The following is a 25,734-nucleotide window of genomic DNA, read 5'->3' on the forward strand; positions in this document are numbered from 1 at the left end:
GCCATCTCCTCCCCATGGTGTAGGGTGCAATACTGGCCTTTTCAAGGTCCATTTCTGCCCCAAGATGCTGACCTTTAAGCTTTGAAGGCCATCCTATGCCTGTGCTTAGCCCCGGGCTGGGCCATTGCCACAACCTGGGGATGAACTCCTCTGTTGGATCTGCAGCACTTCCAACAGTTCTTTCTAGAATCTCTTTTCCCTAAGAATCTTCAAGGTCACGTCTTTATTAACTACCCTCAACTGGCTCTGTGTTTTCTCCAGTGGCCATTTTTGTCATTAGTATTTTAACAGAAGAATAATATTTGTGCATACATCTGCTCAATGAACAAATAAAAGGAATGGGTTCTCCCAGAATGTGTGTAGTGAACCCTCCCACCTGTCTCGATACCAGCTTCCTGTTTAATGACTGGAGATTTACCTTTTTGCTAATAGAAGCGCACATGTGTTCTAATTGTGGTCGGAGGCCTGTGACTGGTGGGCAGGGCAACACAACTTAATGTGAGGAGCCCAGACCTTTCTGAAGCCAGGCTCCTGGGTTCACATCCCAACTCAGCTTTAGACAAGTCCTTCAACTCCTTTGTGCCTCAGTTACTCATCTATAAAATGGGATCCTAATAAAAATATCCCCTATGACCATGCCTGTCACAGAACAGGCCTCCTCCTCCCCCAAGTGGTTCTTAAATAAATATGTAAAACCTTTCACTCCAGAAAGAAACTGTTTTCTGTACCACTGGTGCCACATTTCAAGGGGCAGTACTTTATTTTAACGATTAAAAAGGTTAAAAAGATAAGGAGGAAAAAAGTAGAACCATATGGCAGGGGGCCCTGTGGCAAGGTGTCTGGTGAAATAATATGCCACCCCTTCCAAACACATTCACTTAAATTTCACAAATGTTGCAGTTGTGGGCCGCTGTGTACCTTTACATATCAAATGAATCCCATGCCTAAGTGATGCATGGCTGCATTTGCTTTGAATTTCATGCCTGGTGGCTTCTCCCCCCACCCCTTCCGGTTTTAAACAGTCACTGAAGAAATTAATAGGGAGTTGGACACTATTAAATTCATATTGGGTGAACTGAGTCCAATTTAATAAGACTGTTCTGGGATGCAAAGTCCTCCTCCTGGAGGGGACACAGTCGCTTCTGCTCTTCACCTCTCTGGCTGGCCAGTGTGAACTCCACGAACAGAGCTCCCATTGAGGCCCAGCCAGCTCTGAGCAGGGAGGAGCTGCCCAGCTGCATGGGAGATCCAGCTTCGTGGGTTATAATGATATCAGTTCCATGCGGCTGGCAGTGGGAAACTCTGGCTGGCAGCTCCCACCTGTTGCCGTGTTTTAGGAACTTGGAGAGGACTGCAGAGTTCCTCCTGTGGACCCTCTGGCCTCAGAGTTTATCAGGAATTGATTATTTGAGGAAGAGGAAATAAGGTTTTGTTTATTTCCCTAAGAGTAGAGGAATGGATACTGTAATATTTCGGTGCAGTGTAACTGATGTGGTGGTTAGACTTCCTTGCATCTTGGTACAGCAAGTTGGAAGTCTGAGTCTTTGGAACATAAGGTCTTAGAACACCTGGAAGCTTAGTGAAACCGACCTACCTCGTCTTTGTTCCAAGATTTATTTCACTCTTTACCATACTTAGGAAATACAGTGAAAAAGCTGGACGATTGCCCCTGCCTTGGCTTTTCCACAGTGAATTCTTCCTTGCTTTCCTAGTGTTCTCTTCTTCCTCTTGTAGTAAATAACTCTCAAAATTGTGGATTATTGAAGGAAGCCTTTGACGGCTGCCTTTTTTTTTTTCCAGTCTTTCCCTTTTTATTCGAGGTTTTCCTACAACGGTGTCTCCCAAGATACTGTCCTTATGTTCAGGACAGATTTGTTGACTCATCTGTAAGTTGTGTTCATTTTACCATGCATTAATTTATTTTTAGAATTCAAACTTTCCATGACTCTCAACACCCTTTGCATGAGAGAGTCCTAGACCAGCCCACCAAGGTGAACATCCTCTGTGTCACCCTGCAAGACCCCGAGCAAGTCATCTAGCCCCTCAGCTTCAGGAATATTATCTGTAAAATGGGGATACCTCCTCAAAGGTAGGGAGAAGGAATTGAGTTCATTTATGTCAGGTTTATTAAATGTTGTTATTTTCACTGTAACACCTCATTCTCAAACTTAGCTAATACTTCGGTTAAGTTTTGGTCAAAGGAGTCTTCAGAAATGCAAAAATGCATCCTTTTCTCCATCATGGTGAATTCAGTAATTTAATCCATGAAACATGAACAGGGAGCTTGAAACTTCTTGAAGTTATCTAATGACTCTTCTATTATTATCTGTAGAAGCAGGCCCTATTGTTCTATTCATCCATCCATCCATCCATCCACTCATTGTCCCTTGTTGACTTTTTCTCTGTAAGTCTAAGAGAGCTCTGAACAGGGGAGCTGATCTAAAATGCATACACAGGATTGTTTAGAGGCAAAGGTTAAAGAAGATCATTGTAGGTGGGAATTTAGGCAACAGCCACCTGCAGCCATGGATGTAACCCAGAGAGGCAGTGAGCCAACAATTAAGCGATCCACTTGCTGTTTGAAGAACGAAGAAACATTAAACTATGTTTTATGGAAAAATAGCAAGAAAACTGCTTTTCTCCATGATGGAGGAAAGCTTCTGCTGTGTGCATTCACGGAGTGAAGGGTGCAGGGCCCAGTCCACAGTCTCTCGTGACTTTGGAGGACTTGATAATGGTGGCTGGGCCATGTAGGGCTAACATCTAAGAATGTAAGGCAGAGAACTGTGCTTTTACATACCTGACCTCAGGAGGCCCTGCAGAATTGAGATCCTCATCTATTCAATTCATTAGTGATGAACCTGATAAATGTTCCTTCCAAGATACTGCAGTACCTGGGAATAGCCTTTGGGCCCTGATGGCAAGTGGCCCTGCCTTTTTTTTTTTTTTTTTTTAATTCTTCTGAGTTAGATTTTTTTCTTTCCTAACTACACAAAATGCACCACAGAGATAGATGCACTGAATCTCATTTCCTACACTGCAATCTCATTAACCAATTTTTTTGATCTCGCCCTGTTGTATTTGCATGATATGTGGATTTTCATTTAGCTTTTCTAGTCTTTTCACAGTTTCCATTCTGCCAAGGAAGGATTTTATTTGATGCACCCTTAAAGCAATTTTATGGAAATCATGTGCTTGGGATAAAGATAGTTTCCAGTGGATGAGGGGGACTTGCTCATTGTCCTCTGCCCTCAGATGGGTAGTATCACATGATGCAGACAAGCAAGCTGAGCTGTCCTGAAGGGTGTCATTTGAAGGGGTCAACTTGGCTCCTCAGTGGAGACTTTGGAGGGAGTGCATTCCCTGATGGTACGTGGAAGCTGTATGCTGTGCATGTTACGCTGTGCAGCAGGAGATTGTGACTTCTTTCGAGACATATCCAGGTAGCCTGCTGTCTATTCCCTGGCAAACTGAAAGCATTGAAGGACCCCCTGGAAAACAGCCAGGAGGCCTCAGAGCTGGCATGCTCAAAGGTGTGATGACTAAGTGGCAGGAACGTCAACTCTCTGCTTGAATTCAAAGAGTGTGTAAAATGGAGAGAGAAAAATTGAAAGTGTGGGGAGGCAGACATAAAATAAAAAAAGTTCTTTCACTAATTTGCCTGCCATTTTTGGTGAAAAAGGCAATATCCAAATTTTGGATTCACCCAGATTTTTTTAAAAAATATACTTCTTGATAGAAATAATTAAGTAGGATATGTGCCACTGCATTCTTTAAAAGACTACCATGAATGGGATCTAGCTTGTCTAGGTGATTATAGGTCTGTATTTTGAGATTATAAGTGTGAATCACCTTCAGGCTGACCCTTGAACTTTATAGCACTGTTGGGCTCAAAGTCAAAATGCCCCATCATACGGTTTATTTTATGTCCAGTCCTTTTTTGTTTGTGATTAGTTTTTTGTATAATATTCATGTCTTCCTTTATAATGGGCATCTCACTGTTTTGACTTTCACTTACTCCCTAGTCTTGAGGTTAAGTGCCCTTGTCCTGTCCTTAGCTGTGCTGTTATTCAACTTTCCCAGAATAAATCTTCAATCCACACCCCCCACCCCCAGCTGGGTGGGGCTGAGCAGTAAAGGGACTACTGCTTAAGGGTGGTAAGTATGATACATGTTTGAGTGGGGCAGGGAGCTCGCACTGAGGTTAAGAAGGGTTATGTAATTCACCCAGGGCTCAAACAGGGGATATGTTAGTATAGCCCAAATTCAGAAATCAGTAATCAGGCTTACTAGAATCACAGGTATTTAAGAGTACATAAGTTTGGAACTGCTAGTTTGGTGTGGCAAATTGGAGACACGTGTTTTCTCTCCTTCTAAAACATCACTAAGAATGATCCTGAAGGAATAACAAAGGGCATAAAGCCACAAAGGAGAGAACTAGAGAGAAGCAGTGGAAGACTAGATACACCAAAGCACATGGAAGAGCTAGACCAGTTTTGCAGATTGGAAAACACCACCCCTCCAGCATGGGTGTGTGTGTGTGTGTGTGTGTGTGTGTGTGTGTGTGTGTGTGGCGGAGACCAGCCATCAGGAAGCCAGTTCATCCACTACAGAACCAGGTTCATCTGAAGAAGAGCTGGGGCAGGAGTGAGAGTAGGGAACTAATTAAATATGTTTAAAAAGCTGGGTTTTCTTTCCTGTCCCTTGTAGTCCCTTGACTGCTCAGCCCCACCTGGCTGGGGGTGGGGTGGGGATGTGGATTGAAGATTTATTCTGGGAAAGTTGAATAACAGCACAGCTAAAGACAGGACAAGGGCACTCAACCTCAAGACTAGGGAGTAAGTGAAAATCAAAACAGTGAGATGCCCAGCCTTGTGTCTTTATTTGGGCTAAATACCTCCATACAGGAAAATGGGAGAACTTTCAAGGAGCCATGGATGGGCTCAAGAGAAAAAGACACCCCTGTACTGAGACCTGGGGGTTTCCCCGATAGAACAGCTGGGTCCCCCCAGTCAGGGCAACATGAAGTGGCCTGTAAAACAAGGTGGGTCACTATAGATGAAGAGAGGTATTTTATAATGATAAAAGGGTCAGTTCCAAGCACCAAAATCATGGCTTCAGAATAGGTTGAGGGGGGGAAAAATACACAAAAACTGATCAAACAGAAAGGAGAAATAATCAAATCTCAGATCTGAATAGAACAAATCTCTATTTGTAGAAATATACAAATAGAAATGGAAACTTTTTGAAAGATACTATTTACATTATCCTAAAACATCAAGGACCTTGGGCTAAATCCAAACAAAGATGTGAATGAATGACAGAGGGCTACAAAGCGTCACTAAAGCCAAGTGCAAGCCTTAAAAGGTGGAGGCGACACGTTGAGGTTGTGGGTTAGAATACTCAGTCTGTAATAGAATTCGAAGTGTTAAAAAAAAAAAAAAAAGAATTCGAAGTGTTTTGTAGGAATGGAATTAAGAATGATGAAAAATGGAGAACAAGAAGGAGAGTAGCTTTTTAAAATTATGTGCATATGAATATGTTAAAATAGGCTAGATGGGCCTTGTGACATTTACTTTGACTGTGTGTGTGGCATTTTTCTTCTGGATTGTTGGTTCTCTCCATAGGGGATATTGGCGGTGCTTCCAGGGTACTTCATGCTTATTCGTGTCATAGAACTTAGAATGTGTAATTCTCTGTTTCCGATGAGTGCTAGCCCCACTGACTAAGATTTTGTGAAGCAGGCACTGTGCTCGATGTTGTTTCCCTCATATTTATCAGTGTCTGGTATATAACTGAGACCTAGCCCATGCTCTCTATTTGCGTGAATGAATGAAGTGTGTGTGGTGGGCTGAATACTGGCCCCCAGAGATACCCAGGTCCTAATCACCAGAGCCTGTGAATCTTACCTTATATGTCAAAAGCAGCTTTCCAGATGTGGTAAAGTTAAGAATCTTGAGACCAAGAGACTGTGCTGGATTCTCTGGGTGGAATCTGAATGTCATCCTAAGTGTCCGTGTAAGAGGTAGGCGGAGGCAAGTCTGACAGAGCAGAATGCAGTGTGGCCCCTGAAGCAGGATCTGGGGCTGGACTTGAAGATAGAAGAAGGGGCCATGTGAACCAAGGTATTCAAGGAATATAGCTCTACAAGCTGGAAGAGGCGAGGAAACAGAGCCTCCTGAGGGAATGCATCCCAACCATCATCTTGACTGTGGCCCATTGAAATGGGTTTGGCTTTCTGACCTCCAGAGCTGAGACCATTAGTGAGTGTTGCTTCGAGCCTCCATGCTTGTGGCAATTTGTTATAGCAGCACTAGGACACTGATTCAACATGTGAGTTGTAATTGGTGTAAATATTTCAAGAAACTATATTGCCCCTCTCATGAGGGCAGGACCTGCTACATTTCTGGTCCCAAGACCTTTCATACTGCCTTCTCTACTCACCAGCATGAAATGAGTTGCCTCTTTGTTTTAATTTTTTTTTTAAGATTTTATTTACTTATTCATGAGAGACACAAATAGAGAGGCAGAGACAGTCAGAGGAAGAAGTAGGCTCCCTACAGGGAGTCCCATGTGGGACTTGATCCTAGGACCCCGGGGATCACCACCTGAGCCAAAGGCAGATGCTCAGCTGCTGAGTCACCCCGGTGTCCCTCCTTGTTTAACTTTTATAGTCTTGGTTGAAGTTCACTAAGACCAGTATTTTTTAGCATTACCAAGGGAGGCTACTTTAGTTCCTTAGTTCAAGTACAATTTGTTAAGTACTTATCATTTATTAGGCCCTATTGTATCAGGCCTTGAAGACCTAAAAGTTGAAGGACTCAGCCTCATCTGAAGGTGAGGCAATTATTTGCAGTGATCCTTGAGTTGAGTCTTAAAGGATGTGTTAGAATGAAAAGTGAAGGATGTGCCAGGTCGAGGGGGCAAACGTGTGGGTTAGAGGAGTTACGGGAGAGGAGTCTATAGAGAGTTTGAGGTGATGTCGCTGAGGAACTTCCAGGAGAAGGTGGGTGGGTGGCTGGAAGGACAAACAGATGGACAGACATTCAGACAGATACGTCAAAAAACGGAGACAGAGTCAGAACAGACAGCCATGGGCTGACAGTGGAGACTTGGGATAAGAGAGGCCGGGGGTGGCTCACTCAGAAAGGACGCCCCCAGAGCCAAGAGTGCCCAGCATGGCAGACAGGCCTGCCAAGGCTGTGGGGTGGGAGAGAAGGGGGAGGGGGAGAAAGCGAACACTTGAGGAGCAGGTATGCAGGGCTGGAGAGATGGTGTACGGGCTGGGGGGAGCATTCATGACTCCTGTCTTGTCAGAGACCCATCCACTGGCCAGACCCACTAGCTTTTCTCTCATCTACCTTCTTTTCTTCCCTAATTTTAAAAAATAAAGGTATACTTTACCTATGGTGAAACTCACCTTTTTTTAAGTGTAGAGTTCTAAGAATTTTGAAAAATGAATATGATGCATTGCTACTAGCACCATCAAGACGCAGGATAGCTCCCCCAGCCCAGAAACTTCCCAGGTGTTCCTCTGCGGCCTGCCCCTACCCCTGCCATGAGACCCTGGGTGCCCTGGTCTGTTGTGCCTGCAGCTTCTGCTGAGTATGAGAGCAGCACACACCATGTGATTTTTAGTTGTCAGCTGTTAGAATTAGTGATTTGATTCCCTTAATCTGGACTCTCAATTTCACCACAAGAAGGGGTTTTATTTAGTCATTCTTTTTTCTAAAATAACTTGAAGCAGGATTTTATTCACTTCAGCAGGATTCCTCAAATGCCTAATAGGGAATTGATTTGAGAATTTTTGCAAGTAACTTGTCAAAGTGGGTTCTAGGAAGGAAGTTTTTTCATGATGATGACTGGTTAGGTTTTAGTGCACTTTCTGAATATTTTTCTTAATGCATTTGCCTTATGAAAAACTAGACAAAGAGGAAAGTTCTTGTCAGGACAGTTACTAACTGCAACTAAGAAAATCCTAAACTGATTTAAGTGTAAGGATGCATTTTCCACAGGATCTACTATAATGCCCATGGGTCTAATAGTCAATAATGCCAACTTTAACAAAATGATAATATACCTAGTTGTCTGAAGTAGACAGTTAACTTCTAGTCTCTGTTCACAATGAATATTTTTAAATTTTGTTTAAAACTCAGATTAACTGCTGTTGGATCAGCTCTCCTCAACCCCATACATTTTCTTAACAATGTGTGTTTGGTTTCCCTGGAGTTGTTCTGGTCTATAACAGTTAACCTGGCTGTTATTAGCATATAATTTACACAGGGGATGCGTTATGCATCAAAAACAAAGGCCTGTTTCCTACTGTGTAATTCCACGACAATAGCAAGTCAATAACTCGCCTTCCAGCCCCTAAAATAGCGCACTCACTGCTTGTAGCCGTCGCTCTATAAAGAGAAATAATGACAGTGTTCATCTCATTGGGTTGCAAAAGGTAAAGGAGTAAATGATCATGAAAATAAAGAGGAAAAGAAATAAATGCCTTTTCAAGGTCTAGCTGGTAGTCTTCATTGGCTTTGGGTGATGCTTGCCCTGGCCAATGGTAGGCGCTATTTTCACCCTGATTTCTTCTTCTGAATGACATTTCTTATTCCTTCAAAAATTAATGCAGTAGAAAATGTTATAACTAAAAGGCTTTCGAATACCTACAGTTTTCTTCAAGTTTATAAATACCTGCTATATTTCGTTTTAACTAAAAAATGAAGAGTCAGGAAAGATGGGCCAAAAGCTTTAGGGTGACAGTCAGAAGGGATGAGCCTGGTTCTGCATAGAGGGTGAAAAAATTACTTGTATAAGCATACACCTTGGGGAACTAATCTGGCAGCAGTCCATTAAGAAATAAACACCACCTGGGGGTTTGTGTTTACCACCTGTTCCACATGGATTGATGGTATGATGGGGCTGCCAAGAATAGGTAAGCTGCATGAATAAACATTGGGGTAATTGATCCCTCTATTTTGTATGGGTTCAGACCACATCAAAGTGTTGTGTTAAGTTGGGCCCTATTAGAAGACAATACTTGAAAAGTTTGGTTGCATGGTACCTGGGTGGCTCAGTCAGCTATGAGTCTGCCTTCAGCTCACGTTGTGAGCCGGGGATCCTGCAATCTAGCCCTCCATCCAGCTCCCTGCTCGGTGGGGAGTCTGCTTCTCCTTTTGCCTCTCTCCCCTACTTGTTCTCTCAAATAAATAAATAAAATCTTAAAAAAAAAAAAAAATCCGGTCACAATGAAGTGTTTGGACTTCTTTCAGCAGACAGTGTCCAGAAGTGATTACTCACAAAGTATGAGTTTCCTGCCATTGGCAGAGTTCAGGCTCATATATTGGCTTCAAGAATAGGAATTTGTCTTGGACTATGACCCCACCATGAAATCGCCATCCCTTAGAGCAATATACTGGGGGATTCCTATGCTAGATGGAAAAGAAGGCCCCCAAAATATGTTATTGCAGTAAGACTGTACAGATTAGAAACCCTGCAGGGCCAGTGGGTGTTTGTTTGTTTTGTGAAAGACATGATTAGCTGATAACGGTAAACCAAGTTAGAGTTAGTAGATACAGTTTGATCTTAGCAGCTAATGACCTTTTGTGTCTTTTCCGTCTGTTGTTAAATTCCGCTTTAGATGGCTAGGTCCTTTAGTGATCTCATAGTGCAGGGGTGATGTTTGCCACCGCACTGGGCACCAAGATTACCTGGCTAGTCCAAGTGCCCACACTCATTCAGAGAGGATAACCTTCCCAGCTGGAGGGGAACTGTTCAGTCATGGTCTTCAAGTAGTTTCCTCTTTCAACAGTTTCTAGGAATGGCAGCACACTCTTTCTGGGGATGCAGTTTGTGTGATGCCAAAATCATGGCTGGGGATGGAGGGGGGGTGGCGGGAAGGTTCTTGCTGCTTGTGAGCTAGGAAAAAGCAGAATGGGAAGAGGAAGTAACAGAAGATGAGACATACGAGCACATCTGATTCAGAAACAAAACACTTGTGATCACACACACGGGATTGTGTACCCAGACCCCTGCGATATTTTTTCAGAGATTTGACACAGAAGTCGAGAAATACCCATCTGGTCTTTTGTTCCTTTCTTTTGATGCCACCACTCTCTCCTGTTACAGAGCACCAGAACTACTTCGGAATAGATGAAAACCTTGGCCCCGTGGCAGTCAGCATCCGGAGGGAGAAGGTGGAAGACGCCAAGGAGAAAGAGGGGTCCCAGTTCAACTACCGAGTAGCCTTCAGGACAAGTGAGGTAATGGCTGCCTTGTGTCCTTATGGTCCTGAGGCTGGAGCTGTTACTGCATTAGGTTCTTTCAGATACTATATAATATTAATGATTATAGTATTTAAGATCATAGAGAAAGCTTATAGTATTTTATTCCAAATAAAAATCTGAAAACCTATCACAGATGTTAAGGGGCAATGATTTTACTTCCCTCTCACATGATAGAATGGATAAAATGGTAAGAATGCAAGGTTTGGAGACTCAGAGGGAACATACATGAACTGGACAATTCATGTCAGAACTTAGAAACCACTTCAAAATCTAATGCAGGCAGGCAGTCCACAGTGAGGAGGGGAGTGTGGCAGGATGGCTGTGCACACTTCATCACATGGAGGCTCCTGCTTCGTGCCTCGCTTGCCTTGCTGTGAGTAAAACATGGGATTGTTGTACAAATGGACTGTATATAGTCAAATAGGTTAGAGATGCTGATGACAAAGAATGAGATCTGGCTTGCACGTAAGGTTTTATTCTTTTGACCTGTTGTAATTAGAGGGGAATATATCTGGCAAGTATTCCAGCGTGCGTATTTTTGGTTGGCTCCTTACAGATCAGAGAGAGAGAGAAGAGAGAGAGAAGAGAACTGTTTGCTAGTGACCGGTGTATGCACGAGCCTGTGTTCCACTGTGTATGTTGCCAGGTGCTCCAGTGATTTGGGCTCTATGCTGAATAAATGGGAGATAAAGTTCCTCTCTGGCAGTGACATATTTTAAGTCACAGGCCTGTGGTGTCCAATTAAATAGCTTTTAGCCACATGTGACTATTTAAAGTAATTCAAGGAAATTAAAAATACAGCTCCTCAGTCATGATGGTCACATGTCCAGTGCCCAGTAACCACCTGGAGCCAGTGGCTCCTGTATCAACCAGTGAGATGGAGAGCATTCTCATCATTGCACAAAACTGCTGGGCAGTGGTGTTCTAGAGCGTCACGCACACGGCAGACATCATTGGTACAACCGTCACCCTGACTCTGTAGACCACTATCAGTTCTCTTCCCAGAGTCAGAGTGGGTAGAGTCAGAGCGAGGTCTCTTGACTTGCAGTGCTGGGATTTCCTCTCAGGATGGCAGTCCCAGGCATTCATCACACATTTGAGGACCTATCACAAGTCATGAGGCAAAATTCAGTAGTAAGTAATCTCCTGAGCCCTGAATCACCCTGCCCCTGGGTGTCACTGGATGTCCCCATTCAGCTTCAGGACTCATCAGCAGTGGAAAGTTAAATAGGAAAAGAGAAAGGAATGGAACAAAAGTCAATGTGGAACAACAGGGCAGTAGGATAAGAGAAGGGAGGGCTAGGGAGAAGGTGCCCGGGGCCAGGACCAGCCCCATGACATCCAACTTCTCCTCAGTGTCCTCCTCTGGTCGGCCCGAGAGCTGCAGGAACATCAGGGTTCTGCCTGGCTCCCATCCTCCTCCAGGCACTGATTTAGCCCCCTCTTGCCTTCTCCCTGAGCCCTATGCACTTTTGTCATCTAAAGACTCTGGGCGTGTTGATTTTGCTTCTACCAGTTGAGAGCTGATGTCACTTTTGCCCCTCTCAGAAAAGAGACTTAACCTGCAAGGAAGGCAACTAAGAAAGTAGTATGCTTTCAAGAAGTCCCCAAGCATAAACACAAACTCTTCTGTGATGTTCTGAAGTCTTCTGGTCTGCCCCCGCAGCTTACCACCCTACGAGGAGCAATTCTAGAAGATGCCATACCCTCCACTGCCAGGCATGGAACCGCACGGGGACTACCTCTCAAAGAAGTTCTGGAGTACGTCATTCCAGAGCTGAGCATTCAGTGCCTGAGACAGGCTTCCAGTTCACCCAAAGTCTCGGAGCAGCTTCTCAAGCTTGATGAACAAGGGGTGTGTACGGTGTATGGGGCTCTACGTTTGGGCAGCAGCAGGTGTCTGTGTTTCTGAATGTTTTGGACTCTTCCCATCCATCTCTCTTTTAAGATCATTTATTTTTAATGCCTCAAAGCATGTTTCCCCTCCTCTGGTTGTTCCTAAGAAACACAATGGCTTTCTAGTGTAGTTCTCCTCCTGCTGAGTTGTGACCTGTATGGTTTTTTACCAAGGCTCTGGTGTGTCCTGTGTCTTGTGTCTCACAAGAGCACAGCTGATTCATGATTCTTAGAGAACAGTGGTATTTTTTCCAGGGTTTAAAAAACTCACATTGGACCTTTTCCCAAACTAACATTTATTCTTGTCCACTGTGTGAGGCATTCATGCTAACAGGTGGAAGTGCACATTGTGCATTGGGGACACTGATATAGAGAAGTAGTCCCTTCCTCCCTGGAGGGAAAGTAAGACCAAGACCTCTGCAGGGCAGATATGGGAGTGGACCTTGGGGAAGTTTAAATGCAGTGAGTGCCTTGGGAAAAGAAGAAAGAACATTTGACGGCACATCTCCTGAAGGAGGTGGCATTGTAACTGGAATTTAGGTAGAATTCCAGGAGGGGATTGGAAGGAGTTGGCTGCTTTAGGAACTCTGATGAGTTTCTTTATAAGCCAGGGGCACATCTCAAGAGGTTGTAGTTTAAAAAAAAAAAAAAAAAAAAAAAGCTAGAGCATATATAGACCTTGAAAGCTAGGCTAAGGAGTTTGCACGTGATTTAGGAGGCAGTAGGGAGCCACTGAAGCTTTTTGGTAGGACAAGACAGGATCAGAGCTGTATTATATTAAAGATTATCCTGCTGGAAGGGAATGAGACAGGCTGGTAAAGATAAAGACTGATGATGGGCTGGAGTTCAATTATGGGCCGTTGACATCGTCCCAGAGAGAATTAATGACGGACAGGATAGGAACAGTGGCCCAGAAGACAGGAAGAGATCTTTCAAGTGTCAGATGTGAGATAACTTGTAGTGGGAAGCTAAGAGGTCAGCATCCCAGTGTATGCAATAGATTTCAAATGAGTGGATTTGTTTTTAAATGCATGCTGTAAAAAAAAACTAAAAAAATAATGTCTATTCCAGAATTTTCTAAGGAAAATTCTTTCGTCTGTTTTAGAGAGAATAGGAGGTATTTCTTGGTTGACCCAATAACATCAATGTGGTATATTGATGGTGTATTTGATACTCAGATGGCTGGAATTCCAAAAGTGATGAAATGGTAATTTTGTCTCAGAAATTAACACTGCACAAAATATATCACTATGCTTGCTTGGCTGTGCTTGGTGGATGAGGTAGCTTGTACCCTTGGGATGCTGTGGAAACTCCCACAGATGGCCCATGTTCTGCAGGCCTGGATCCCAAAGTCCTCAAGGCCCTGAGAGACATCACAGCAACTAGAGTTGACCCTCTCCTCACAAAATGAAGCAAGTACTGGGGATGTCTGCTCAGCAGAATAGGTCCAGAAGCTATACTGGGCAATTTTTTTGTTGTTAATGAAGAGTTTAACTGCTTTTAAATGAATACCTTTTTGTAGTCTGATGTAAAAATTCATGCTTTCAAAATCAACTTCTGCTTTTAAGCAGACCGATGCATCGTTTACTCTGGTTGAATTTCGTGTGGTTTTTCTTTGGCAGTTGTATTTGTTTGACTTTGGTATACTTTCTAATGGTGTACAGTGTGACATTGTCACTTACCCTGACCTCTTGATGGTGTCTGATTCCTATATGACATGAGGAAGAGATACTATTTATATTCATCCTTTAGATTGGAGGGCTGTTTTTTTTTTTCTTAACATCCGAGTTTTTAAAGGTTCCTTAAAAGTTGCCAGTAACCTGCTAGAGTGTTTGAGAATTTATTCTAGGTAGTGCTCTTTTTATTCACCTTCTTAATAGTAAATCTGCACAGGAGTGTGATGGGTCAGTTCTAGGGCACTGTTCTTAGCGGGGCGGGGAGGGGGGGGTGTTAATCTTGAAAAGTACTGAAGGGATACATGGTCATGTGCTGCTTCCCTGGGGTTTGTAGCTCACAAACTGGGTCCAGCACAGTCATTGAGTGCATCGCTGTGTTCAGGACACTGGTTCATAAGCGGGAGGTTCAGCAGAAGTTTAGATCACATACATGTTCCATTCTTTACATTCGTTAAGATGTTTTGAGCAGAAAAACTCCCCTCAATGGAGAATGATAAAGGAAGTAATTATTAACTGAGACTCTGAAACTTTTGTTACTTTACATAAATTCACCTCTCAACCTCTCAAATCCCATTTTTCCTGTTTTAAGAGACAATCCTAACTTATAAAACAGATGACTTTATAAAATTATATAGGTCAGTGTAAAAAAAACTTTCAAATTATGGCCGCTCACTGTCTTAGAATATCATGACATCTTTGGCAGAATGATTGATTTGTTTTCAGGCTGACTTCCCTCTTGTCCCCTCACCCTAGATATACATACATACCAGGCTTGCTTCAGGTGAAGTCATAGGAGTCTAAAGAAATGATCTAAATAAATGAGACTGCAGGCTTGCCAGGAGTAGGAGTCCTGAGAAAGCACCGGAAAGAAGGGCTTCCCAGCACACTCCAGTCTATTTGCAAGACATTTTTGAGGCTTTGTGGGTTTTGTCACCTTCATTTAAATTTAAATTTCCTTGTCAATGAGAACAAGACTTCTGCCCTTGGGAATAAGAGCACTCAGTTGTTATCCTGTTTTAGGAAGGAAAGGGAACCTACTGTGCTGGTTGTCTGTCTGGGCAGCCTGTCTGTAAGTCCAGCTTTCAGCACTGAAGCCATATGCAGTTTCTACAAGCATTTCTGGTTTCTAACAGCGCTGATGATGCTCTGGAATCAGCCGAACTCCCGCCAGGACCATGGGACTGGCTGTAGTTCAGAGCAGTTAAGTCAAGGGCAGTGGGAAGGGTGAGAGTTTGGGGGGCGGCCCGAAGTCTGGAGGCTTGGATGCAAACCTGGTTCTAAGACAATTGGGAATTTTAGTACTTGGTAGCTGGAGTCTCCTCTTTGTTTTGTGCCCTGATTAACTGATTAACAGCAGTTCTGAGAACTGCTGGTTCTGTGATACCACACAAAGAGGAGTGATGGTCGAGTGTTTTCATGAGGTTTGTAAGAGATTCAAGTCAGAGAAGTCTCTTCACAGTGTTTCATTCTGTTATTGCTTTAGTGGAATGACAGTCATTGTAGCAAGCAAACTCCAATTATTTGTTCCAAGTCCCTAAAGACAGTTCCACTTTGTGGGCTCCTTACAGTAAATGTGTGTGAAGCCCATGCCATGCTATGTGTGTGCGCCAGGACATTTTCACTGCAACAGAGTTCTGGTGGCTGTTGTGAATACTTGGGGGCTTTGAGATCTATTGGTACCACATACCCTAATTTTTATGGGCCTAGGGGCTTCTTGGAGGGAACACAGATCCAGTTCACAGTCAGGGTCTAGACTCTGCCCGGTTTGTCCAGTGTCTGGGAAGAAAGATGTGATGTGGACAGCACTCCAGCCAGCAAAGTAGGCCTGAGGAAGTCCAGTTCTCTGGGTGTTGGTCTTTGCCTGAATGAGAGCCCCCTAGGAATATCAAGTCCAGAAGACTCTGGAATCACATAGAGAAATTGTGCCAATCTGGTGAGCACTCTGCTTAATGGGCATGAGGCCATACCAGCCCAAACTGCAGGGCCTCACACAGCTTTGCTCTGGGCCTCCTCCCAAAAGGGTGGACGTGAGGAGGGAAAGGAGTTTCCCACTAGGGATGCCAGGGCAGACTGAGACAGGCTTAGACTGAGACAGGCTTCAGGAGCGGCCAGGGGGCTTGGAGGCTTCGGCAGCCCAGGATGCAGTGGCCAGATGATGTTGACACGTGGTGCTGGCAGAGCCCTGTTGTGAGTGGCAGGTAGTGGAGCAGGGCACGGGCGGACAGGATGAGCTGCAAGGATGTGGAGGACAGTGTGTCAGTCTCTGGGTGCAGGGAAGGCTGTGGAAGCGGGGATGGATGGGCGTTCAGGCCCGTGGGATGTAGGGGTCACATGCACTAGCGCTAACCATACCGCTGCATCTCTGTTGGACTCTCATTAAGGCTAGAGCCAGGTAACTGGAGAGAGTCGAAATCATCCTCTAATGGCAAAAGAGACGTCAGACCAGCATATCTTGGCTCGTTAGAGGATCGGTATGGATCCTGACAATCGCTGAGATCACCAACATCCGTGGTGATATTGCTAGTGCTGCATTTCCTGAGTGTGCTTTAATATCCGAAATGTCTTCCAAGTCACTCAGGAACAATTAGTGTTTATAATGAAATAATATTAGGCATTTTTATTGCACTTCATATTTTTTCTAGATGACAGTCTATTTGCAGTAGATATGGGATCTCATTTATTTGGAGAGTTGAGTTGATCAGAAACATTTATTCCTCAGTCTCTGGATGAAAGGAAATGTTTCTCTACTTGACCCTACTGAAGAATTAGCTCAATAAAATTTGTGATAGGAGCTGTAAAGTAGCTTGTGCATGGCATCTCACATTCCCACATCCAGGATAAGAATCATTGTCTTCACTTGTACAGTCGAATGTCTTCGGCTATGATAGGAGCCCAGGCCTATGGGCTGTCCACTATGCTGTGGAGTCCATCACTATCGGTAGCTTGTTGAGTCAGATTGTGAACAAATGCTTCCTTTAACATCCTCCCCACTCACCCAATAGCACTTAGTCCAGTTTGACAACATTCAGAATATCGTGGTAGTTGACTCTCTTCAACTCTAAATTTATCCTAATGTGCAGTGAGGTGCTTCCTGCAGTCTGCTTAGATCACCCGGGCAGGGGGCTTCCTACCTTTTTTGAATTGTGTGTTGTCATTAGGTAATGTGGATGAGACGGCTTTTATCACTTTCCTGTTCGAGGGAAATGAATATAATTTTGCCTTATTTTACTTATAGTCCGCTATACATTTTGATTAAAGGCTCTATTTTATGGCTTGATAATGAAAGTGAATAGTGTTATGGATTGCTGCCTTTAAGAAATTGGTGATGTCTGACAAATCTGTCAGGTTTTGAGGCTCCGTTTGCTGGTAGTAAGATTAAGTGCTCTGATTTCATGAGTGAGAAGTAGTTTCTCTTTGGATAAAATAAGAAAGCTATAAAAATGGATCCAGTGTCTCCCCGGCCTTGGGAGAACGCAGTCCTGAGGCTTCCAGCGTGACAAGAGATTGATTGTGAGTTAGAATTACAGCAGGAACTCTTCAGTGGCTCTTAAAATTCTTTATGGTCTATTGTATATTTAGCAGATGTTTTCTTTGCAAGACAGTCAAAAATACAGAAATAACTATAATTTTATAGCCAAAGTTACTTTCACGGACACAAAATGTTGTTCTACTTATATACATTTATGACAGTTCTCACTGGGATTCCTTTCTTACTGGACCTTCATTGGATTTGTTTTTTCATTACTGTCTTTCATATTTTCATGAATGTTCAAAGAACAACAACAACTAAAGCATCAGGAGCCAGAGAGGGAAAAAACTTAAAAGTTTGTGGCCTTTCTTTTTTCTTCGGACTCAGAAGATGATGCTCCTTACTGCATGGAGGGTATAAGATTAGGACTTCCCCAGTTATATTTTCCAGAAGATTCCTGAAGTTGTCTCTCCATTCTGGAAACCTGGTCAATCCCACATGGCCATAGCCTTACATTCTATTTCTTAGGGTTTCTACCATTTCTCCAGCTGTATTTGGGGGTTTCTGTGTTCATTATCTATCTGTAGCATTTCACGCAATGACAATTGCTTCCTCTTTTGCTTATGGGAATTGTCCTAGCATGCTTACTGTAGTTTTAATTTTACTGGAAGTTAGCTTGTCTAATACTCTTTGCCAAGTAATTCTATTTCTCCCCCATTTCAGCTGAGCTTTCAGCACAAGATCGGGATCCTTTATTGCAAAGCAGGCCAGAGCACAGAGGAGGAGATGTATAACAATGAGACGGCAGGACCAGCTTTTGAAGAATTCCTTGATCTTCTGGGCCAGCGAGTCCGGCTGAAAGGATTTACCAAATACCGAGCTCAGCTAGACAATAAAAGTAAGCTTCATATTTGTGTGTGTGTGTGTGTGTGTGTGTACAAATTTAATTCTCCGCAGGTAGGCGTACCACATAAATCTAAGTGAGCAATCACTTGCCCTCCCATTCTTGACCCTGGCAGTGGCCTAGCCAAGCTTATTTGGGATAGAGTTGAGATTTCCTCAGATGAGCAAAGGAAGCACATTTCTCAAGAGGTATATGTTTCGCAGAAGCTCAAAAGGTCAGTTCTTTTTCTGTAATGCCAGCAGAGATATTCCCCAGTGTTTCGTAAAGAATCTTTTAATATTTCCTTCTTTCTCTTAGCCTCACCTCTGCATTCATTTCTAAAAGACAAAATATTAGCGCGTTTGCTCATGCCATGTTCTCAGGCTCATTCTGTTCATTTCTGGTTTCATGATGTTAGCTGGGGAATTGAAGCAGTGATTAAAAGCTGATGCATCCTGTTTTTCAGTATCCTTACCCAGGTACCCTTGAGTGGGACACACACTAGGTCCAAGGAGCTGATTGAAAACATAGACTCTATGCCATCCTGTGATGTGCAGATTGATCTTCTATCTTCATTTAGAGGATCCTTTTCCTCTGGTCCTCATAGATTCTAAATATCTTATCTTTGTGCCATTGGATTTCATTACCATCAGCATCTAACATACCAGACAAAGTAATTTTATTTTAGGAAATTCTGCTTATTATTAAGCAGTTGACTGCTTACTCTTTTAATCAAAGGTGAGCAGATAGATCCTACAGTTGGAGGAAGTGGGAAGCCATGTAGCCCACTCCTACTAGGCGCAGGATGAAGGGGAAGCTTCTTCCCCAAGGGAACATCTGTGTGAGTCCATCTCAGGGCCCATGGCTCCATGCTACCCAGAGCCCATCAACCTGGAATCCTCATCGATACCATCAGGGTGGTACTGTGTCTTTGTGTGCCTGTCAGTCAGATCTGGACTTTTATCTACTTTTGAAAGTTAGGTTTAGAATGTAGATCCTAAGATCTGGAGACAGTATTACCTCATATGTTGGCCCCTGTGTGTCCTACACGCATGCCAAGGTTGGACTTGACTATTATATCAGATGCATATTGCTCTTGCCTCAGATCTATAAAGATTAGGAAATAATTTGTGACACCCACGGTAAGTATCCACATATGAGACCTTTTCTGATTTTTCTTCCTTTTTATTTGCAAACTCCCTTTGCCTGCAAACCACCAGCCACCCCCTAGAGATGTGGGCGTGCCACCCTTAGGGATATACATCCTGGAAAACCACTGCTGACATGGATTCCTTATTATGTATGCCTGTCATCTCTCTTCAGTGGGGTGAATTGAGGAAACATTGTAAGAACTTCTGATCTGTACATTCTGTAAAACTGCCACACAGATAATGTAAATACTTTTCTAGGTATAAAAATCAACATCAGCTTTGAATTTTTATGACCTAGGAGATACATGTCCTTGATCCATTACAGATGCAATACTAAGTACCTCACTCAAGGAAATGATAACATAAGAACGAGATGTTGACGTGTTGGTTCTCATAATCAGCAAATCTCAGTTATTCTTATGAACAAGGCAAGGCAATCTGTGAGATGTGACGAAGTCTAAGACATCCCTGTGGTAAAGAGGAAGTTTCTAAGAATTATGTTTCATGAAATGGTCAAATAAAATTAGATCTTTCATAGAACTGACGCAAAAAAAGTCTTCATTCTTGAATTCAGGAGAGTGGTGTGGTATGGTCTTCACCCTGTCCTCCCACAGGACATTGGTCGAATCTGAGCCACAAGGAAAATTTAGCGTGTCTGGGATGTCCCTTGTGGGTATCATAAAATGGGTTCTTTCTGTTTTAAATACAAAGTGAAATGAAGTAGGAAGAGAGGGAACATGAGCCACTAAGGTCCTCTGCTCACCACAGTGGAGTATAGACCTGAGGCTGTCTGTGGACAGTCTCTTTTGGGTCTGGATGCTGAGGTGACAAAACTAGGGACTGCCCTGATGGCATGCAGCTCTTTTCCAATAGAAATATTTGCAGGAAAAAAAAAAAGAAATATTTGTAGCAGACCCTTGAACAGCTTGTCCGTTCACCTGTTCCATTACCATACTGATATTTGAGATGAAAAAATGTCAGAATATTTAATTTCAGAAATCCATCTTGTAGGACTGTTTGGGACAAATTATAATCTTATTTAAAAAAATGTTTTCTTCTCCCAGGGGCACTTGGGTGGCTCAGTGGGTTAAGCAACTGCTTTTGGCTTAGGTCATAATCTTGGGGTCCTGGGATCGAGCCTCATATGGGGCTCCCTGCTCAGGAGGGAGTCTGCTTGTCTTCTTCCTCTGCCCTTCCTTCCTGCTCAGGATCTCTCTGTCTCTCTCAGATAAATAAAATCTTTAGGAAAACAAAGTCTGTTCCCCCGCCTTCATTGAAATATCCTGAAGCTGAAACCTGGTGGCTAGACTATTAGCTGTCTATAAGGATTCCTCTCACTGAATTCTAACTATCCAAATAGCAGGGTGTTGTGATGAGAATTATTGAATGTGCTGGGTTATTTCAGCCCCTGACCTTCATGTTGTTATTAATGAGTGAGTTCTTCATGGAAGAGGATCATCAGTCCCTTATGACCATGCTCTTTCACTTCCAAAGCCACATTCTCTGTCTTCAGCCAAGAGAGTTGAAATGGAATTGTACCTTCCAAGAAGTCCTATGAAAAATAACACATATGTACTTAAAACACAACTAAAATACAACTAAAAGAGATCATTGATTTGGGAACTGGTTAATGGAATTTGGTTAAGAGGTTATTAGATGAATAACCTCTTAACATCTGCAGGTTGATTTGTCAAGTATTTTAAATACTTCCCCTTTTTATTAAATTGTCTGCTATGAATACCTTTTCAGAATCTGCAAAACTGGATGTGATCATTTTTTTCTACAAAATTTTCAGGACTGTTTCTGAGTCAGAATGAATATTCAAAGAAAAAACTGCAGGATTCAGAAAGAAAAGAATAAAGGTCCATGAAGGTTAAGTGTTGTAATATTTTTAAAGTAAAATTAAAATATATATTTTTGAAGATTTTTTTTTTCATGAGAAACCTAAAGAGAGAGGCAGAGCCATAGGCAGAGGGAGAAACAGGCTCCCTACAAGGAGCTTGATGCGAGACTCGATCCTGGGATGCCAGGATCATGACCTGAGCCAAAGGTAAGTGCTCAACCACTGTGCCACCCAGGCATTCCAAATTAAAATATTTAGATTGAAAAAAGGGGGCCCTGAGTGGCTCAGCCAGTTGAGTGTCTGACTCTTGATCTCAGCTCAGGTCTTGATCTCAATCTTGAGTTCAAGCCCCGCATTGGGCTCCATGCTGGACATGGAGCCTACTTAAAAAACAAACAAACAAAAAAAGCCCAAGATGATTACATAGAATTCCTCCTAACAAACAGTGGAATAAACTTTTTTTAATGACCTTGAATAACATTGTTTCTTATTGTTTAAAAGATAGACAAGTAAACTTCTATGTTAGTCAAAGATTGAGAAAGGCAGCCCTGAATTCTGTGTACATCTTGCTCATATATATCCTTTTGTCTTTATTTATCCATATGCAAAGTGGTTAAAAACTATGCCTTAAAGTTATCATGTAAGTGTTAAGTCACTGTTGGTTTAGGTGTGTGAAACTCAGTTTGTGGTAACCTGTGGATAATGCAGATGGATTTTGAATTTGCAAAGAATCATTCTGCTTTTCTGCAGGTGAATAGCTGTATGATTAAGAGGGGTTCAGATGTCACAGTTTTTAACACATGTCAGTGCATAATACACAGTAAGAGATCACCGTCGTTCTCTGCCTTAATCATATGACTGCATCATTGCATAGCCTGCTGAAAAGGGAAGGAAAAATTTTTTTAAAGGGAAGGAAATTAATTATGTAATTCAGGGAAAGAAATCTTGAGCATTTTTTATTCCCATTCTCATATTAAGTCAGTCCTGTTTCATTTTGTTGAGTTCTGGAAGATCAGTTACCCAAGAATCATTAAGAATTAACTGTAAACCCACACACAGAGTGGGGCAAGGAGGGCGGCTAGTTGGCCGGTACTCTCCAATAATGGCACCCACGCCTGCCGAGCTGCACCTCCAGCTTCCATCCTGTGCTTACCTCTGCTCAGCTGCATCCGTGGTGGGTCCTCTATGTCAGGATTGCAAAGGTGAGCATATTGAAAAAAGGGAGGGGAAGCACATAGATGAGAGCAGATGAGGAGAAACCCAAGCATTAAGGCCACAGAGGTGGGTTGGGAAGTGGCAGGAATGGTGTGCAGCGAGAGAGCAGAGTGGCTGCCAAGACACCACCGGTGGGGTATAGTTGGGTGGTTTGTCCTTTGCAAATGGATTGCCTTAGGAAAACAACCTTCTAAGTGTCCCGTTTCTAACTTTTGCAGTTTCCTGACTTGATTTTGTCCTCCACCTCTGTTTTCAGCTGATTCTACAGGAACTCACTCCCTCTACACCACATACAAAGACTATGAAGTCATGTTCCACGTGTCCACCATGCTTCCCTACATGCCCAACAACAGGCAGCAGGTGGGTCTTCCCTCTACTTCCCAGATCTGAGCTCAGCCCACTGATGAGCTTCATGAGATTGGAATTGGCAAAGCCTCACTGGGGGATTTTCTCTTCAGCAGCATTAATAATATTTACTCTTTTCATCATTTGGAAGTAGTGGGCCTTTAAAAGGGAGGAGTTTTGCATATTTCTGTTGCACTTTTTCCTTAAAATACTTGGACACTCTTCCACATGCACCTTATTGCTTGCTAGGCAAAATCTTAGTGGAAACCAGTGTCAACTGTGTTCAATATAAATAAGCCAGTGAGGTGAGCTGAGCTCAGGTTTCTGAGTATGGGTAGATAACTTATTTATAGAAAATACTGTAAGAAGAGATCTTTTAATTTATTCATGGCATGATTCAGTTTTAGTGATTTGATTGTATTTGGGTTCAATCAGGAGTTAAAGTTTATTTTCATGTCAAGGAAGTTTAGTTATGATGTCATTTAACTGCACTCCTTTGCTATAAAAATATATTAGCACACCAGGGACTGCATAGCATTTGTTGAATGAGGGATGCCTGGGTGGCTCAGTTGGTTAAGAGTCTGCTTTCAGTTCAAGTCATGATCTCAGTGTCCTGGGATGGAGCCCTGAGTCAGGCTCTACCCTCAGTGGGGAGTCTGCCTCTCCCTCTCCCTTTCCCTCTCCCCCTCCCCCACCTTGCCCTGTCTCTGTCTCAAATAAAATCTTAAAAAAAAAAAAAAAAAGAATGTGCTGAATGAATGAAACTTAATTGCAAGAGAATGTTTTTTCTCCTTTTTATGCTCATGAAATTCAATGAAGGTAGTCAAAATAAAAGTTTTGCAAAGAAACTGCTTGCCCCACCCATCACTAATTGTAAGAACCGCCTTAGACCCTCCAGTTGGGATGAGAAAGCTGGCTTCTGATTCCAGCCAAGCTCTTCACAATAGGGATAGCTCCTCTTTCCCTTTTCCTTCTCATTGCCAGCTGGATTTTCTGGCCATTTATCTGATACTTAACCTCAGTCTGTTGTCCTTCCCGATGATCAGTGTTTCCTAATAATCAGTTTTCTTCCCACTACCATCAGAAAATCTACCTTTTGGCCAATATTTGTACTTTTTCTCTTTTTTTAAAGATTTTTATTTATTTGAGAGACAGCACATGCATGAGCAGGGGGATTGTAGAGGGAGAAGCAGACTCCTTGCTGAGCAGAGGGCCCGACACAATGAGGGGCTCGATCCCAGGACCCTGAGATCATGACCTGCACTGAAGGCAGATGCTTACATGAATCACACAGGAGCCCCTATATCTGTATGATTTTTTAAGGGAAGAGTTACAATCACTAGATCATATGTATGTGTTTGTATATGTTTTAACCTAAAGGATTTCTAGCTCTTAAAAAAAATTACTTGAAATAATGCCAAACAGATTCCCTTGCTATTAAGAAGCTTAATTTAGACCAGTGCATTTGTCCACCGGATACTTGTGAATCATTCAGTAATTAAGCTCTGTGTGAGTTGTCGCTCGGAAAACTAATAGGGCTTACTCAGGCCAAGAAATCCGTCTGTGCGTTAGCAGAAGCAGAGCCAGTGCCTTTTGACCCCAGTAATCAAGTGTTCAGACCACAGAACCCTTCCAGCTCCCTAATTACTTGAGCCACTGCACTCCAAGCTGGACTGGCCCCCATCATTTCCCAGATGGCAGCCTCTGGAATTCTGAAGTCTGCTGGACTTTGCTGTTAGCAGACCTCAAACGAGGCTTTCCCTGCCTCCTTCCTATTGCATGGTAATTAAAATGTATGGGTTTATGAGTTTTCTGTACCTGACTTATTTTTCCCCACTGAAACTGTCCTTAAAGTCCTATACACAAAAAAGGAGATGGAAGGATGGACATTAGGGAGTGGGGATGGATAGATGTGTTAAACATCCCAAACCAGAAATTTAAAAAAACAAAACAAAACAAAACAAAAAAAACACAAATCCCCTGTAAGTTGATACTACACATTGCAGACTCTGTAGCTTAAAGACTTCCTTGGTTACCTCTTTGTTGTTTTTTAAAACTTGAGTGAAAATCCATGACATTAAGTTATACTAATGGATTAGAGGTAGAAAACTGTAAAATTGTTTGTTTTACTTTTTTAATGAGTACCCTTATTGTGCCTGGGACATATATGATCCTGTATATGGTCCACTGGGAAATCTGTGTATGGAATGCTATGTGGGCAAGTATTCATAATATAAAGGGGATGGTGAAGAATGGACATAAGAGTTCAGTGGATGTATTCTAAACTTGCCTATCTTAGCCTCTCAAGAAATTAGGTAATTATATAATAAGGACATGGTTTAGATGGCCAGCAGTGGCTTCTTGGAAAATTGTGTTAAGAAGGATTCTAGGGTAGCACCCTGGCTCAGACGGAAAGAATGTTGTATTTTACAGCTGGGGGATGTGGCACACACGATGCCTAGACTAGATGATACACAGCATGTCCCTCTAAGTGTCAGATTTCTGTGATTCTGGGCCGTTTGAGGCTTCCTGCTTCTAGATAGAAAAACAGCTTCAACAGAAAAATGTAGTTGTTAACAGAGCAAGAATTCTGAAGCCATACTATCTGGATTCGAATCCCAGCTACTAGTTTTGTGATCTTGGGCAATTTTTTTTATGATCTAGTTTCCTTTATCCATGAATGCAAGGACTTTATATTTTTTCTTCATTGAGGTGTCCCTGTACACCAAGAACCATACCCCAAACACGGTAGGCAGGTGGTAAACACTAGTTCAAAGAATAAATGAACCTTTTGTAGACAGTGGCTGAAATTAGGTGAGCCAATACATATAAGGCATTTACTGGTGCCTGGCACAGAATGTGCTCGGTAAGTTTTAATTGCTGTTACTATTTCATCATATATTAGATAACTCAAGTCTTTTAGATGACTTAATTTGCATTTTATTTTCCTGTTCCCAATCCTGAAGCTCTGTT

At 42.7% G+C, this 25,734-nt stretch overlaps 1 protein-coding gene across 15 annotated transcripts in view; it reads left to right on the forward strand.

The window, feature by feature from the left end:
* The window catches only part of SIPA1L2 (signal induced proliferation associated 1 like 2), a 212,841-nt gene that overhangs the window by 113,007 nt on the left and 74,100 nt on the right, over positions 1 to 25,734 (forward strand). For all 15 annotated transcript variants that reach the window (XM_072755961.1, XM_072755966.1, XM_072755970.1 and 12 more), the window contains exons 4-7: positions 10,126 to 10,259; positions 11,950 to 12,138; positions 18,048 to 18,222; positions 22,673 to 22,776. In XM_072755961.1, the coding sequence (XP_072612062.1) occupies positions 10,126 to 10,259; positions 11,950 to 12,138; positions 18,048 to 18,222; positions 22,673 to 22,776 (602 nt within the window). The remainder of the gene's footprint in view (positions 1 to 10,125; positions 10,260 to 11,949; positions 12,139 to 18,047; positions 18,223 to 22,672; positions 22,777 to 25,734) is intronic.

The sequence above is a fragment of the Vulpes vulpes genome, chromosome 4, assembly GCF_048418805.1.
Source record: "Vulpes vulpes isolate BD-2025 chromosome 4, VulVul3, whole genome shotgun sequence".
NCBI classification, from domain to species: domain Eukaryota; kingdom Metazoa; phylum Chordata; class Mammalia; order Carnivora; family Canidae; genus Vulpes; species Vulpes vulpes.